Source organism: Malania oleifera, chromosome 3 (assembly GCF_029873635.1).
Source record: "Malania oleifera isolate guangnan ecotype guangnan chromosome 3, ASM2987363v1, whole genome shotgun sequence".
In the NCBI taxonomy this organism is placed as follows: Eukaryota; Viridiplantae; Streptophyta; class Magnoliopsida; order Santalales; family Ximeniaceae; genus Malania; species Malania oleifera.
In genome coordinates, this window is record NC_080419.1 from 6,356,824 (window position 1) to 6,375,732 (window position 18,909).

Below are 18,909 nucleotides of genomic sequence, written 5' to 3' on the forward strand. Positions count from 1 at the left end.
ATGTTTCATGTCAACAACGAGTTTTTCTTGTTGCGTTCATTGTTGATAGAGATCTACATAAATTTATCTACTAGACCTTGAGTAATCCAAAATCATGATCTCACGATGAAGCTATAGAATTAACAATTTATGACATCATGAGCAACAATTGATATAACTTCAACTTAGATTCATTGTCCAAATTTAAACTCGATGTTTTTTTCAACAAAAAAATATATCGCAGAATATTGTCAATTTTATTAATAAATATATTTTGTTAAAGAAGAATACGATGTCGACTACAAGTGTGTGGACTACCTATATCTTTAATGAAAGATGACACAACATTAACTACCAGGGAGTTCACCATCTACTTCCATTGAGGTAAGTATAGCCACATCTCCAACTTGTACCTTAACTAAATTATTACCAACTCCAATCTCAACTCTGACCAAGCCTACAAGGAACAACCATCACACCCCATAACTAGAGAAGTGATTAATCATACCAAAAATACTTGATAGGGATACAAGTCCCTTAACAAATTTTTCATTTTTATATTTGACATGATCCCAAAAAGTAAGAAATTTTGTCATTTTTAAACCAACTTTGATTCAAAATAACAAAAAATAGAAGCAATCTAGTAAGTAATTTCATTAGCATTACAAATAAATATAGGGAAATAGAATCACCTTGCCTAAATCCCCTTTTTTCGTTTGAGAAAATCCTTCATAAAACCATTTATCAAAAATAGAGAAAGTTGGAGTAGTAATACATCACTAACCCAATTCACATGTTTTTTTTTGGAGTATCAATACTTTCTAGGAGTTGTTATGAAAAAATCCCAATATATTGAATCGAAAGCCTTCATGAGATCAGCATTCAAGGATTGTCTATGAGCTTGATCATTATTTTAATAATTGTGTAAAACTTCCTAAGCCAATATATAGCAAATCATCTTGAATATTTCTTCCTTTTGTTGAAGCAATTTGGTTTGAAATGAGAAATGAACTTACGCAACGTTGTTTCTTATTAGATATTATTTTAGATATGCACTTGTAAACCAAATTGCAACGTCCTATATAAAATCACATATCATCTTCAAAACATTGGTAGTGCAACACAAAACATTATTACCACACTACTTTACTAACTTTGTGTAATAATCTGAAATGAATAAAGAAATTTTCTCAATTCTATCAATTTGCTTCCTAATAGCATTTTTTTAGTTATTGGACCTAGGTTCTCACCCTTCTTTCATTAGCCATAACTAAGAAAAATATGTTGTTTTTACCCCAGACATCATCCAATTGGTTTTAGACTTTTGCTATAAGAGCTCCTCTTCGATTGACAAAAGATCCATAAGATTTCTCATCTTACTTGAACTCTATTTAGGATTGCCATTCAATAAATGCATATCATTTTGCTATTTGCCAAGATCCTGTCCTATCTTATCAATTTTTGCAGCTAAATTTAAGAAGTTCATTTTATTTATTTATTTTTGATTTTTTTGCTAGACTATATGCTTTTGTTGACTCTATGAGTCCAATCCGGTTTTGATAATGACAAATCACTTGATATTTGATCTGTACATTGAGTTTGCGAACAGGAACTATATTAAGCATGAACAAAAGGATAACAAATCATGGAAGTCACAAAGTAAAGCTAACAAATCTTGGCAAGATCCACGGAACTCAAAGTGTACAAGAATCAAGATGCAAGCGGTAAAGTTCAGAACATCTTGGGAATGGGTATTTAGAACTCATGTACTTACATTTTCATATGATTTAATTTGAGGCTCATCGTAACTTAGAATGATTTTAGGATTCATGCATTTCATGTACATCATTAGGAAATTTCAATGGACTTAGAAATGTCTTCAAAATCATGGAAAATTTGTTTTATAAAAGACCTAAGAAAAGAAGCAAAGCAGAATTTAAAACTAGAGAAGAAAAATTGAGAGAAAGGGGACTTCGGTAGCCTAAACTTCACCTTAGTCGCTTGAAGAATTTCTTCAGGAGCCTGAAGAATAAGTTCGGTAGCCTGAAGAATTAATGGGAAACACAACAAGTTGGCCGAGGCACTTCGGTCGCCTGACCTTGGAACCTCAGGCGCCTGAACCCACTTCAAGAGCCTGAACTACCCTTTTTAGGTGCCTGACCCCGCATTCTAACTTGATTTTTCAAAGGCTTAAAGGACTTCGGTCGCCTGGGCTTTTACCCTCAGGTGCCTGAACTTGCGAAAAACTTAAAATTGTGATTTTTATTAAACGAACCCCCGAGCTATTTATTTGATCCAACGGTTGAGATCAATCCTAAGGGTAATATACTATATATACTGAATATCTAAACCCTAGAAAAAGGCGAAGACACACAACAAAAGAAGAACACATCTTATTACAAGATTGTAGAAAAACTTGAGCTGATTGTCTGCACTTCATTCTACTTTCATCTTCTTTGGGCAAATCTATTCCGAAAATCAAAGGGCATTCATTCATTCAACTGTACTTCAATCTAGTATTGAGGTTTGATCATTCAAGTTATTATTCTTAAGAACTTCTCATCTCATTACATGTTCTTGATTATCATTAGAAAAGTTTTGATCTTGAGTGTGCATATACGTATAAAAATTGATTTTTGAAAAGATCATTACTTGAGAACGTTTGTTAGCTCGGTTGATTGGTCTTTGAGTCAAGGGTATATAAATATACATATATATTGTTTATAGAGCTTATTATTGAAAAACCTATTTTCATTAAAAGATTGATCTTAAAAGTGCCTATACATATACATAATTATTCTAAACAAGATCATTACTTGATTTAGGTTATGTGATTGATTGAAAGGTTTGATTCAAGTGTGTGTTTGCTAAAGGATCTATATTTTAGATATATTAACGCTTGATTAAATATCCTTGATACTTATAACTATACATTTTATTGAGGGATATTTTCTGAAAAACAATATACTCAGTTTGTGATTGAAACTTGAAAGAAAACTTTGTGATTTTGATTGATTCAATATTCAAGACAAAGTTTTTATTAATAAGTTCACATCAAATATATTTGTACATTTTTGCAAAGTGAACCAAGAATCCTAGTGTACTCCAAAACATTTTAAATATATCTTTACTTGAGAGTTTTGGTTAAGTAGGGATTTGTGTGTTGAAGCATATCATACATAAAACGATTGTATCATTTTCATACATTCATGAGCTTCAAGTTTTAATCATATGTTAATGTGCTAGGAAATTGAATTGTACTCAAAAGCTTTTGTTAGAAGCATTGTTTTGAGTGTTATTTTTCATATTCTATTGTATACACGGTTCGGTGTGTGAACCAGTGTGTGAGGAGAGAGCTGTATCTCTTGTAAGCAGCGCAGTAGGAGAGAGCTGTTTCTCTTATAAGCAACGGATTGTAAGGGAAGTTCCGTCCCAATTTAAGGAGCAGGGATTTAGTGAAATCCTTGAGTGGTTGCTCAAGGTGAAGACACAGGCCAAGTCAGCTGAACCTCGTAAAAACCGTGTTTGTCTTCTCTCTTCTCTTTACTCTTTATTTTCAGCACTGCATTTAATTTGTGTATATTGCATATATAGGTTGGATAGCCTTACACATAAGTAATTGAGTAATAAGAATTCATTGGTAAATATATAAGAAGCGTTTAAGAGGTAAATAAGTGTCAAAGAATTTTTAAATACCCAATTCACCCCCCCTCTTGGGATTACACCTGATTCAACAACTTCTTTTATGGAAAGCTTTGAGATTACTATTCAAAACCTTAAACTTTATATAATGTGTGTACATGGGAGTACCATTAACTATAATATTCCATTAATCTTTGACAATTATTAAGAACTCATCATTTCTAAATCAAGATGGACATTAGCCCAAGAAAACACAAAAATAAAGGGCAATTTGAACAAAGAGATTTCAAACACGTTCATAGTGGTTTAGCTGCCTAGCCTATGCCCACTCTCTGGAAAATTTTGACTATTTAAAATAATAAGAAGGATAATAAGGGAAAATGGAAAATAGAAGAAAAGGGAAAAGAACTATTAAAAGGAAATAAACAGGCACTTGTCAACGATTTGGACTTTCTCATCGACGAGCAACCTACAGAGTCTCATCGTCGAGTATGCTTGTCTCATTGACGAGGGTTTACCAATAGAGGGTTTTGAATACCTGAATTTCATTGACAAGCTCCCAATCTCGTCCACGAGTGGTATTCTTAGGGTCGTCGATGAGTCCAAACGTCTCGTCGACGAGGCCACATGGCAAGTTGCTTATAAATAACAAGAAATCAGTTTTTAGAGGAGGAAATTTTATTTTCTTCTCCTTCTCTCTCTAACCCACGACTCCTTTGCCTTCTCTTTTTGATTTTAGGCCGAATTTAGCTCAGTTTGATGATCGGAAGCTACTACAAGACTCCTGGGAAGATTCTCTGCAATATAGGCGGAACAGATTTTCAATTTGAGAAGTTTGGGAAACATCCCAAAATCAGAGTAAGTGTGTTATTTTAGAACTTTCTTAACAAATATTGTTATTTGGAACCTATGAAGTATTATATGGGTATTTTTATGAGATTTGAGGAATTTAGAATTTTTGGAATACAGGGTCTCGTTTTGTTTGGATTTTAGGCAGGAATCCTGAGGAACAGGTAAGGGGAAATATTTTATAATAGCTTTTTAATAATTTTAAACGACTAATTTTAGGTATAATTTCTACATATTCAGGTATAATTTTCTGAAACATGCTGGTATTGAAAATACTAATTTTATATATATATATATATTATATTAGAAAAAACCGTGTGGTTGAAACCATTATTGTTAATTAAATAATTGTGAGAATTGTGGAATGATGAATCATTGAGATTGCGAGTAATGTTTGGCTGTGATTTATGCCTGGTTGATTACACTGATTGATTGCAGATACAGATGTGTGTATACTGTGTAGGTGGATGTGTTGAATGATTGGTTGCTGTTGACTTGTGTTGTGGTTCATGTAAATTACGATATAGCATTGGCAGTGGTATGAGGAGGTCGTTATATCGTACTTGGTATAACCGTAATATAACATTGGCAGTGGTACGAGGAGGTCGTTATACGGACGTTTATATTGGGAGGTAAACATTGGCAATGGTATGAGGAGGTTGTTTACCTATTTACCATGAACGAAGTGTTTATTTTGTAACCTGTGTGGTTTGAGTAGTCCTATGTGGACATATATGCTGTGTGATTGGTTTGCCCTGTGTGGACCATGTAATCTGTGTGATTGGTTAATCCTGTGTGGACCAGTCCTACGTGGACATGTATGTTGTAATTGACAATCATGTGTGGACGTGTATGATGTGTGTGTTAGAAGTCCTATGTGGACGATTACATATTGTGTGAATGTAGACCCTGTGTGGGTATGATTGAAGACTGTATATTTATCCTGTGTGGATTGATTGTGATATGCATATATGTGTGGGGTTTTGTGAAGCGAATATTATTAGCTACATGTGACTTTAATTAATTAAGTATTTTGGGTAAAGTAGATTGCTCTACCCGAGGGCTTGCTTAGGAAGGTGAGTACTTTGGTAATTATTTGTAGATACCAGAGTAGAGGGAAGCCACTTGTATGGGCGGGTGACCTTCCCTATTCTCGGAGACTTTACCTGGATACATAACCCGAGGACTTACTGAGAAAGATGAGTGCCTTGGTGTTAGTACTAGAGCAGAGGGAATCTACTTGTATGGGCGGGTAGACTTTCCTATTCTCGAGAATTATCAGTAAAATATTTATGTATATGGGCATGTGATTGGATGACAAGACGTTGACCATGGTATGATTATGAACGTGATATTTTGGCTACTAGTGGATCATGAATGCGATTGTATGGGTATTTTAATTATATATTAAACACTTCAGCCATACACTGTTATAAACTATTTCTTCCTTACTGAGAGGTGTCTCACCCCATCAATGATATAATCTTTTCAGGTTATCCTGGTGATAGAGCTTAGATAGCTCCAGGGTGTGGTAGTTTTGTGAGTGGTATCAAAACGAAAATGTTTTTAGTTTTTATGTTATATATATTCTATTCAAGTTTTGTAATATGAAGAATGTGGTTGTAATTATTATGGATCCGCATGCATAAATATAGAACTCTGGTATATTTTGTTGACGTTATTTTATTATTCCTGTTGCGTGAATGGTATTAGAGACGTGTGTTGGTCTTATAACGTATAATTTTCAAGTATAATTTTCTGAAACATGCTGGTATTGAAAATACTAATTATATATATTATATTGGAAAAAATCGTGTGGTTGAATCCATTCTTGTTAATTAAATAATTGTGAGTATTGTGGAATGATGAATCATTGAGATTGCGAGTAATGTTTGGCTGTGATTTCTGGCTAGTTGATTACATTGATTGATTGCAGATACAAATGTTGTGTATACTGTGTAGAACTGCGAGTGTGTTAAATGATTGGTTGCTGTTGACTTGTATTGTGGTTCATGTAAGTTGTGATATAGCGTTGACAGTGGTATGAGGAGGTCGTTATATCGTACCTGGTATAACCGTCATATAATGTTGGCAGTGGTATGAGGAGGTCGTTATATGGGCGTTTATATTGGGAGGTAAACATTGACAGTAGTATGAGGAGGTTGTCTACCTATTTACCATGAACAAAGTGTTTATTTTGTAACCTATGTGGTTTAAGTAGTCCTGTGTGGACATATATGCTGTGTGATTGGTTTGTCCTATATGGACCATGTAATCTGTGTGATTAGTTAGTCCTGTGTGGACATGTATATTGTAATTGACAGTCCTGTGTAGACGTGTATGATGTGTGTATTAGAAGTCCTGTGTGGACGATTACATATTGTGTGAATGTAGACCCTGTGTGGGTATGATTGAAGATTGTATATTTATCTTATGTGGATTGATTGTGATATGCATTTATGTGTGGGGTTCTGTGAAATGAATATTGTTGGCTACATGTGCCTTTAATTAATTAAGTATTTTGGGTAAAGTAGATTACTCTACTCGAGGGCTTACTGAGGAAGGCGAGTACTCTGGTAATTATTTGTGGATACTAGAGTAGAGGGAAGCCACTTGTATGGGCGGGTGACCTTCCCTATTCTCGGAGACTTCACCTGGATACATAACCTGAGGGCTTACTGAGAAAGGTGATTGCCTTGGTGTAAGTACTAGAGCAGAGGGAATCTATTTGTATGGGCGGGTAGACTTCCCTATTCTTGGGAATTATTAGTAAAATATTTATGTGTGTGGGCATGTGATTGGAAAACAAGACGTTGACCATGGTATGATTATGAGTGTGATATTGGCTACTAGTGGATCATGAACGCGATTGTATGCGTATTTTAATTATATATTAAACACTTCAGCCACGCACTATTATAAACTATTGCTTCCTTACTAAGAGGTGTCTCACCCTGTCGATGATCTAATCTTTTCAGGTTATCCAGGTGATCGAGCTTAGATAGCTCCAAGGTGGGGTAGTTTTGTGAGTGGTACCGGAACGAATATGTTTTTAGTTTTTATGTTATATATATATATATATATTTTATTTAGGTTTTGTAATATGAAGAATGTGGTTGTAATTATTATGGATTTGCATGCGTAATTATAGAACTCAGGTATATTTTGTTGAGGTTATTTTATTATTCCCGTTGCGTGAATGGTATTAGAGACGCGTGTTGGTCTCATAACATTCCGAGCCCCATATGGCGGGTCAGGGGCGTTACATACTCTTGGTCAACCACCTTGAAGTTATACTACACCCATTGCTTTAACCGCACAAGGACACCACTTTCAAGCTTATCCCAAATTTCTTTCATCACTTAGAGCATAATAAAGACAATTTTTTGTTTTGAAGTTAAGTTGTACTAACCTCTTTTTAATCATTGTCAATTCCATTCTTGGCTTTGGTTTGTCTTCATCCTTGTCATTTTTCTCGGTGAAGAAGAAGTCTCTATTAGTGATAACCTCCCAAATTTCTTCCATTATGGATAGTTAGTCCCATTAAACTTTGGTGGTCGATCCATAGATTGCCCCTGAGAGAATGTAGTATCTACCATATCGAGCGCGCGACGCATTTTGCCAAAATCGAGGGAGAACGATGTGTGTCGTGAGATTCGAGGGAGGGCGATGCATGCCGTGAGCGACGCGTTTTGCAAAAATCGAGAGAAAACGATGTGTGTCGCAAAAATTGAGAGAGAGCGATGCGTGCCTCGAGTGACGCATTTTACAAAAATAGAGGGAGAGCGATATGTATCACGAAAATTAATAGATAGTGACGCGTGCTGCAAAAATCAAGCGAGCAACGCATATTGCAAAATTGGCGGACTTAAGGTTTTGTTTATGTTTCTATATCATTATTAATGCTTTAATTATAATTAATCTCATTCTTAAGTCACCACTTGGGTGGGTGGCTTAGTGGTAAGGAACCAGTCGTGCATCCATGTGATCGCGGGTTCGAATCCCCACTATGCCCAAGTGGTCTCATGCCCTGATCTTACTTTAGGGGTAAGTGAATTATAACTAATGATTTCCACCCATGATGCTATTTTTTTTATTGCGAGAGTACCCCTTTTATATATATATATTTATATTCCAATATTATTATTATTATTATTATCATTATTATATTAGATCAAATATATGTTGGGTATGTTTGACCGATCGATGATTTGACATTGGTTAGTTATTTGAAGAAGATTAGTTAATTTTTATATTTCTTTCATTAATGGAATTTTTTTTACTATATAAAGTTTTTTTTTTATAATATAGTAAAATTTAAGTTGCATTAACTTTTATAAATTTATACAAAATAAAAATTAAAGATTCCGTCAAAATTTGTTCTCCTAAATCAAACTTGAATACTTGATGGGAATTGAATGTGCAATGAAAAAAAATGATATATATATTTATATATATATATATTCATATTTAACTTGCACATGCTAAGAGATTTTTTTTTTAATTTAAATATAATATAGTAACATTTAAATTGTATTTAGTTCCTTATAAACTAATACAAAATTAAAATTTAAAATTTCATCAAAATATATATTTCTAAATTAAGTTTAAATGTTTTGATGAGAACTGAATATGCAGTGTCAAAATACATTGCTACGATCCTACAAAAAAGTACTTTTGTATTGAAATTAACCTTAAACAAATTTACTTACCAATTAACTCGAGTATAAATTTGGGTAGGATCGATCCTACAAAAAAAACACTTTTGTATTGAAATTAACCTAATGACCATTATTATTATTATTATTATTATTATTATTATTATGTTTTAATCATATATATATATATATATATATATATATATATATATATATATTTTGGGTCATCATATAAATCATGCACAAATTGTAAATAAAAGAGTATAAGGAAGAGAAGCTTAACAAATGATATTAATGTGGTTTGGCCCCTTACTTACATCCACGCCTTGAGACACACTCAAGGATTCCAAATCCACTATACGCACTCCTTGAGGATGGAGAAGCCTTTACCCAACCAAGGTAACAAATCCATTATTGGTCACAAAGAGCTTTCAAGCAAGGTTCACTAAGAACCCTTTAAGTTAGGTTCACCAAGAACTCTTTACAACTTGAAGAAGATATTAAGGTGTTGTTTAAGTAGATGATGCTCCTTGAATGAGCTAATTTCAACACAAAGAAACCCTCACACTAATCTCTCAAGTAATGAATCACTTACAACTTTAGAGAGCAAGAGAGATAGTGAGCACTAAAATGATGAACTAAAATGCAAAGTGCTTGTATATGATATTCACTAATTATCAAGTGCTTAGATTCTTTTAGAACAAGTTGGAAGCCTTGTATTTATAGGCAAAATCTTGTACTAGCCGTTTTATGGCCGTTAGATTAAAAAAAAAACTAGTCGTTTTATAGTTGTTGGGTCTTGAATCTTGACACAAACTGTCGATGGATTCATAAAATCATGGACGATTTTCTCCAAACCGTCGATAGTTTCCTCAAACCATGGACAGTTTGCTTCAGGTCATTTTCCTAATTAGCTTCTGCCTGAAACCGTTGATGTACCTATGGAAAATCGTTGATGGTTTACCCTGTTTCTTTAAATCCTTGATTTTCTTGTATTTTAGGTACATAAGAATGATCTTAACCCAATCGAGACCAAGTATATTAAAGTGTACAACACTTAGACTATTTAACCCTTGTCCCATAATAAATAAAATTTGAGTATAGGATATTATCATGGTTTTTGTCTTTGAAAAATTCTTAAGTATGAAACTATGAAAAAACTTATTTTTCATTTAAATGATTAAATGATATCCTATGGACTAGTATGCATATGCAAATTGCTCAACTCTTACTCAATAAGCTTGCGTGAAATAGTACTACAAAAGTTACAACAATTTTATCTCAAACACTTTCCATTACATATGAATTTACACTTGATCCATCATATGTGCTTGAGATCTTCCATGTGAGTGTCTACTTGATATTTACAATTTGACATGCATCTTCATGAATTTCGCCACTTGTACCTATCATAACTTAATATGCAAAGGTTAGTGACTTAGAACCACTAATGGGTTGTTATCATCCAAATACGAAAATTAGGATCATGTACTCACTAAGGCTAACACTAGGAAATATCTATACACTGTTAGGTACCACAATTGTATGTGGAGCTGTAGTTGCGGAGTTTGAGTCAGATAAAACTGTCTTGTGGCATATGTGGTTAGGGCATATAGGTGAGCGTGGGATGATGAAGTTTCATAAGATAAATCTTTTGAAGGGTGTCAAATTATGCAAGCTGAATTTCTGCTGGTATTGTTTTCTTGGGAAACAGAATAGGGTGCAGTTCAAGACAGCCACACATAAGACAGAGGTAATTCTTAACTATATTCATTCGTATGTTTGGGGCCGATAAGGGTAGCATCATGGGGAGGAAATATGTATTTCATGAGTTTTATTGATGATTACTCATGAAAGGTATTGGTGTTTTTCATGCGGCACAAGTTAGAGACGTTTGCTAAATTCAAATTGTGGAAAACTAAAGTGGAAAACCAGACTGGGAGGAAGATCAAATGCCTCAAGTCCGAAAATGGTACTAAGTACACAAATTCAAAGTTCATGGAGTTGTGTGATGAGACACTTCACAATACGCAAGACCCCACAACAAAATGGTGTGGTGGAAATGATGAACAGAACAATAGCTGAAAGAGCTCAGTGTCCTAGGTTGAATGCAGGTCTTGTAAAGAACTTCTGGATAGAGGCAGTGAATTTGACATGTTTTTTGATTGACAAATAGATCACCAAGGGCAGCACTAGATGGGAAAGTGGCAGAGGAGATGTGGACAAGCAACACAATAGACTACTCTAATTTGAGAGTGTTTGGATGTCTAGCCTACGTGCATGTTTCTAGTGAAGAGAGATTAAAGCTTGATGCAAAGTCTAGACAGTGTATCTTTCTAGGGTATCAAAAATGGGTGAAAGGGTTCAAGTTGTGGGATCTAAAGGCAAACAAGGTGATGATCAGTAAAGATTTGGTTTTTGATGAGAAATTAATATTTCAATGTACTCGGGAAGAAGAGAAACAAGTGCCAGAAAATTGCAGCAGCAATAAGCACGTGGTGCAGGTGGAGTTAGAGACTCAAGGTAGAGATGACAATGTTCATAATGCAGGGAGTTCTAACTTAGGATACTAGCAGCATCACAATATAGCTATAGACAGGTCTAGACGCACTATCAAACCACCCCAAAGTATGGATTTGATGATTTGGTTTCCTATGCATTTATTGCTAGTAACGGGAATCCTACTACTTTTCAAGAGGCGGTGCATAACCAAAAGAAAAAGTAGATGGATGGGTGCTATGGTGGAAGAGATGGAGTTTCCGCATAAAAACCAGACATAAGAGCTATAGGAAGAAATAAGCATTAAAAGAAAAAAGAGAAAAATTCAAGGCTCATCTGGTAACAAAGGGTTACTAACAAAGGAAAAGGGTTGATTATGATGAGATCTTCTCCCCTGTGGTCAGACACACTTCTATCGGGGCAGTGTTAGAATTTGTGGCACATTCGATATACATTTGGAGCAGATGAATGTAAAGACAACGTTTCTTCATGGTGATTTAGAGGAGTTGATTTACATGGTACAAGCAGAAGGGTTCAGTCATCCTAGACAAGAACACTTGGTATGTAAATTGAGGAAATCACTTTACAACCTGAAGTAGTCACCGAGGCAGTGGTATAAGCGGTTTGACTCCTACATGATTTGGATTGGCTGTAGAAGATGTGAGTATGATTGCTGTGTTTATGTGAAGATCCTTGATGATGGTTCACTTATTTTTCTGTTACTTTATGTGGATGACATGTTGATTGCTGCGAAGAGTATAACTAAGGTTGACAATTTAAAAACCTTGTTGAGCAAAGAATTTGACATAAAGGATTTGGGTGCGGCCAATAAGATTCTTGAGATGGAGATTCGTAGGGATAAAACTTCCAGAAGATTGTGGTTATTTCAGAGTAACTATGTTGAGAGGTGTTGGAGAGGTTCAATATGGATAATGCAAAACCAGTGAGTACACCGTTGGCGAAACATTTTAGATTGTCTACCGCCCAGTGCCCAAAGACAGATGATGACGTTCATGACATGTTAAAGGTTCCATATGCTAGTGCAGTAGGGTGCTTGATGTATGCTATGGTTTGTACAATACCAGACTTGGCACAAGTTGTCAATGTGGTGAGCAAGTTTCTTTGAAATTCGGGTCAACAACATTGAGATGCAGTTAAGTGGATTTTTAGATACTTGAAGCGTAATACAGACTATGGCATCATGTTTGGTATGTAATAGGGTGATCCTTCAATTGTGAGATATGTAGATGCAGACTATGCAGGGGACTTGGATGACAGGAGGTCTACCACAAAGTATGTATTCACCATTGTGGGAGGACCTATTCTTGGAGGTCCATGGTGTAGTCTCTAGTTGCATTATCTACAACTGAGTAAGAGTATATGACAGTGGCTGAGGCTACCAAGGAAGCTTTGTGGCTTACAAAATTGGTCAAGGAGCTGGGTATTCAATAAGGTGGAATTTAGCTGCATTGTGATAGTTAGAGTGTCATTTATTTAGCGAAGAACCATATGTATCATGCGAGACCAAGCACATAGATGTAAGGTTTCACAGGATAAGGGAATTGGTCTCTTTTGGTGAACTACTTCTTGAGAAGGTTCACATTACTGAGAATGCAGCAGATATGTTGATAAAGTTTGTTACCACGGACAAGTTCAAGCATTACTTGGACTTGATTAATATCTCCATATGCTAGATGGGAGGCGTGCCAACCTATTGTCCCAAGTGGAGTTACAGGTTATGTTTTCATTTTCTTCTAAGGGGTGAATATTCGTCAAGGTGGAGATTGTTGTTGTATGTGGCTCATATTGAGTGGACACACATATACAGAGAAAACAAGCTAACGAAAAAACAAGAAAGTTGGTCTGAAGAAAACTGTCGATGGTTTTGTTTAGTGAGTTAACGGTTATATCGACAATTTCAGGCAATAGCCAAGTCAGTAAGAAACCGTCAATGGTTTTTCCTAGTTCATTGACGATTACATCGACGGTTTCAGATAGAAGCTAATTTAGAAGGAAACCGTCGACGATTTTGTGGGGCGCTATTTTTGAATTTTGAATTGGAAAAATCAATAGGTTGGAGATTTAGAGGCAAATCCACCGGGGATTGATACAAGGGTATTTAGGTAACTTTCTAATCCCCTATACGTGTAGTGTTAGCATAAATACAATGTTGTAATCCTGATTTTGATAGATAGTGAATTTCAGCCGCTCCTTGCTCTCGTGGACATATGCATTCTACCAAACCATATTAATTCTTGTGTCATTGTTTATTATTTTCTTTATTATCTATGTGATTGTGTTTTTTGTATTGTTCATCATTAGTTGGTGCATTGCACGATTTGGTTCCCACGCATTAATTTGCACAAAATGGGACTTAAGGCTTAGTGTTGTTGTTGTTAATAAGATATATATTACATAAATATAAAAAAAATTATATTACTGTAATACTAAATATAATAAAATATAATATATCACATAAATCTTGAAAATAATATTAATATATTAACATCATTAAATATAAATATATAATTATATTTTTAATTTAAAATATTTTAATCATTATTATTAATATTTATATTATTTATATAATTAATAAATTACATATTAAAAATAATGCTTATAAAATGTAAGATAAAATATAATATTAATAATATAATTAAAACAAACTAATAATAAAAAATAATAATAAAATATAATATGTAAAGTATAATCAAATACATAATTATCAAAATAAATTTATTGTAAAAAATGTTTAGTATATAGCTTAATAAAATAATAGTATGTAGTAATTACATATTACAAGTGTGTACCAAAATCGTAATTATTCAATCATAATCAACCTTTTAAAGTAAATTTGAGAATATCAAGGGCTTTAGTAATTACGAAACTCTCAGGCCCTTCCTTGCAATTTTTTTGTTCCCATTCTAATTTCCTGCTTCACCCTACCTATATATTCTCAAATGAAGAACTAGTACCGCTTCTCAAAACCCTAGCGTCGCGATCTTCTTCAGCGTAGGGTGTCGGCTCTGAGCTCAACCATCTTCAGTCATGGTGAGTACTTTTCTGTGTTCATTCTTTTCTTCGTGCGATTAAAGCCTAACCCCCCTTTCTCTCTCAAGGCGGATGTGGAAACCGACGTTGCGGCGACGGCGGGGCTGCCGAAAAAGAGGACGTTCAAGAAGTTCAGCTTCAGAGGCGTTGATTTGGATGCTCTTCTGGACATGTCAACCGATGAGCTCGTGAAGCTCTACAGCGCTCGAGCTCGCAGAAGGTAATGATTCGACTCTCTGTATTAAGATCCTAGAGTGTGCTGAGCGTGCTGTTTTACTCCGCAAATGGGTCTAAATTGTTTGTTTTGATGCAACGGTTGGCAGGTTTCAGAGGGGTCTGAAGCGAAAGCCGATGGCATTGATCAAGAAACTGCGCAAGGCGGTAATTGTTTTTCACAATTGCATTTGATTTCCACTTTTTTTGACCATGTGATTAGTTCTGGGATCTTGCAGTCACGTCTATGCGTTTTGTTACGTGCGTTTTTTTTTAAGATTCCTTTTCTCTAATAGTGTGTATTGTTTTTACGTTGAAGCTTATTGTTTGTGTGTTTTTTCACATTTTTTTTTGTGTGCGCGTGTTTTAGGTGTAAAGAATTCTCATGGATTTAAAGTTGTTTTATATCCTACATCAAATGTCGGTGGAATTTTTTTTATATCTGTCAGAAGCAAGTTTGATTGTTTTGATTGCTCATTTACATTGACTGTTTGGTGTCTTACTATTTTATGCCAGAGTTTTCTTAAAATTTGGCCAAAATGCTTTTGCATCATCTCTTTATTTTACGTACATATTTTTGGAATGTAATATTTCTGTGTTGATATGTAAATATTTGCGGTAAGTTAGGTGTAACTCTTATAGAGGATAAGATAAGAGAGAGATGACTCAAATGGTATCGGCACTTGCAACGTAGGCCACATAATGTGACAGTGAGGAAGAGTGAGTTAGTTATTGTGGGGGGCATTAGAAGGGGTAGGGGTAGTCCTAAAATAAACTTGGAAGGAGATGGTAAGGATTTAATATCCCGTAATTTGTCAAAAAAAATGATCATTGGTGGAAAAAGATTCATATAGCCGACCCCACCTAATGGGACTTAAGGCTTGGTTTTGTTGTTATATTCCTTTGTTGAGTAAAGAGTTTTGGTTTTTTAGAGGAAGAACTTATTCATTACCACTCTTGATCTAATTTGTGACTTGGGTTTGATGAATGAAGGTCCCCTTGTGTTTTTGGAGGATTGCTTAAAACTTAAAAGAAATGGTTGTCACCTGCTAAATTTAAGGTCTTATGATAAAGCTGCCATATGCTTAGATCAGATGTCCACTGATAATTTTCAATGATGTAAACCTAGAAACTTGGCTAGTTTGTTTTCAAAAATGATAAAACACTTGTATGCCCAAGAGATTATGGTTCAAAATTCAAATGGCCGCATCAGTAACTCAGTTAAGAGATTATGGTTCAAATAGTTGCATCAGTAACTCAATAAAGCCTGTTCGTTATGAAATAGGAATAAATACTAAGACAACTAATTAACATAAATTTGAACATCATAGTCGCTAAGGGCTGTCTCTAAGTAGCTCAAGGCTTAGTAAGGTGAAATAATTCAGCTTTACCTAGGTCTAGGTGAATGCTCTCAATTGGGTGCATGCTGAGGCCCTAGGTGTATCGGATGCATGGCCTTATGAGCCATGCTTTTTAATTGTTGGCCAGTTAGAGTACTTATTTGATTGCTGCAGGTTTTGTTGTTGCTGTGCTTTATCTTTTGCATGGTTGTGCCTGCTCATCTTTGATGGGTCAATAACCCTTGAGGGAAAATCAAATGAACAATAATGAATAGTGTTTTAAAAATGATATTTTGCAAACAAATAACGAACAAAGCTATCAAGCCTACCATCCCAAGTTTAGTTCCTCATACTTGCCACATTTTGATTTATCAGCATCATTGACTTTGAGATCATTGTGAGCAATTTCATCAAGAATGTAAATTAATTTCATCATCATAGAAGGGGCCGCCCCCTCATTTTTTTGTAGCCCAGGGCCGATTATGCTCACTGTTGACAAAAATTAATGTTTGAATCATTTATTTAATGACATTAAATTAAAAATAATGTGACTTTGTAATTTCATTGATATTAATTTAAAAATGACTTCTTAGGCCGTCTAATTCTTATATAAGTTGGTATTGGACAAGCTCAGTCTATAGTTCAAACAATTCACAGACGGGCTAATCATATAGATCATTGTAAGACCTTATTTACAGTGACCCATCCATCATACTACCTATTTCCTACTCTATTTTTTCCCCAGTATTATTTATCATACTGGGATTATGATCATTTTAGCGAAGTCAGCTCTTTAGATTGTATGAATTCTGCAATCTGAATTGCAATTGTTACATAGTTTGCAGAGTTGCAGTCCTTTTTCGGCCATTATGTAATGATACCTTTCTTTGCTTACCACACTTGAATTGGTGCGCATGTATAATGCAAGTGTTTTTTGGAATTAAGCAGCACGTAGAACTTAGTATAATGCATCTTCATGCTTGTTATAATGTTTTAGAATATGTCTTAGGGTATGGTATTTTCAAGAATGACACAGTAAGTGTTGCCTTAGGTAAAAAATCTGCAATCTGCAGCACAAATGTAATCCAGAATAGTTGTTTGCTTTGGAGTTGATACTTCTTTAGTTTGATCCTTGAAATGTAGCCTTATATCTAGTGGCAGAGTTTGGTTGTGTGTGATGTGGGATGAGAGGTTGAAGTTCTAATGCCTATGAATTGAGTGAAGTTCTCATGCCAAGAATTGTGTAATGGAAGAAGGGCTGATATCTAGGAATTTTGTTATGGTTTCTTGAGACATTGCAATTATATTTGGGAGTAATTTGCTGCTTTTGGAATGAAGGGAGAATAACATTTGTCATGCTCTCTCCTCCCGCTGCCCTACCCTTTCTGCTGCAGTGTGCTCTAAATGCCTAAAGATCTGATTTGTAGAATTAGGTTCTTGGTTTATTTCCAATGCAGGCAGTGGGGGGCCATTCCTTTGCCAAGGATAACTGTTGCTTTGAATTATTCTACAATTTCCTTCATCAATGTTTATTCAAGAAGGGAATTCTTCAGATTTATTTTATTGTTAACTGTTAAAAAACATATAGGTTGTCTATTTTGGTGTTATTTTGATCTGTGCAACCAAATTATGCATTGGTAACTTCTCTTTTGTATCAATTTGTTTATAACATTAATGGATGATGCCATGTCTTCCTTTTAGAAAAATGATGAATGTATGTATGTACACAAAGAACTTCAATCCCATTTGCTATTAAATTTTTGTTGAGATGGAGGGCCTTTATTGGCTTAAGGAGGGCACTAACGCCAACCTCGCTTAATTGAATGATCTGTTGTTTTGAATCAGAAACGCGAGGCTCCACCTGGTGAGAAACCAGAAGCAGTGAGGACTCACCTGCGCAATATGATCATAGTACCCGAAATGATTGGCAGCATCATTGGAGTGTACAACGGAAAGACATTCAACCAGGTGGAAATCAAGCCTGAGATGATTGGCCATTACCTAGCTGAGTTCTCGATCTCATACAAGCCTGTCAAGCACGGGAGACCAGGTATTGGTGCCACCCACTCATCGAGGTTTATTCCTCTCAAGTGAGAATCTTTTGCAGGAATTTGGATTTCAGATCCACCCTTATTTCTACAAGACATCCATGATGTTGAATTTTTGCCTTTCCTGTCATTCTGTTTGGATTGTTATTTCACTGAACCCCTAATTTATATCTTGATATTGTAGACAATCTGTAGTTTGAATAGTTGTTGCCATTTGGCAGGCAAGACATGTGGTTTGCATATTTTTTTGTTATTGCATTAAGTTCCAATTAGTGCCATTTCTTTTGCACATCTTGACATTCAGTTTTGGCTATGCCCTGCCATCATACACCCTCTTGGAGTGCTTCTGGATGTGCCTGGAAATTAATGTTTGGGATATGATATGGGAGTTGATTCTTCATTGAAATGATTTTAAATCGGATGGTTTATTCCTAGATTATTGGATTCCATTATTCCCAATCTGAGGAAGATAATCAACAGAATTAAGTTTAGGCAGGCAGTGCTGCAGTTGATAATCAGTTTACTGTTTGTCCATCTACTTGGTACTTCAAATTTTGACTTGGAATTTAAATTTGCTGAATTTGGATCACATAAGATATAAATATCGTGTTCTGTGAAAATTAATGCAAA

At 34.9% G+C, this 18,909-nt stretch overlaps 1 protein-coding gene across 1 annotated transcript; it reads left to right on the forward strand.

The window, feature by feature from the left end:
- Nucleotides 1–14,531: 14,531 nt before the first annotated feature.
- On the forward strand, nt 14,532–18,557 carry LOC131150715 (small ribosomal subunit protein uS19x). The gene is made up of 4 exons (XM_058101604.1): nt 14,532–14,678; nt 14,747–14,898; nt 15,002–15,059; nt 18,077–18,557. The coding sequence occupies exons 1-4, from the start codon at nt 14,676–14,678 to the stop codon at nt 18,323–18,325; spliced, it is 462 nt and encodes a 153-aa protein (XP_057957587.1). The 5' UTR covers nt 14,532–14,675; the 3' UTR covers nt 18,326–18,557.
- The last annotated feature ends 352 nt before the right edge of the window (nt 18,558–18,909 follow it).

Excerpts from the sequence above, each read along its gene's own strand:
- LOC131150715 (XM_058101604.1), top strand. Across the intron at positions 14,899-15,001 it reads AGCGCTCGAGCTCGCAGAAG|GTTTCAGAGGGGTCTGAAGC; the intron begins GTAATGATTCGA and ends AACGGTTGGCAG. Across the intron at positions 15,060-18,076 it reads TCAAGAAACTGCGCAAGGCG|AAACGCGAGGCTCCACCTGG; the intron begins GTAATTGTTTTT and ends GTTTTGAATCAG.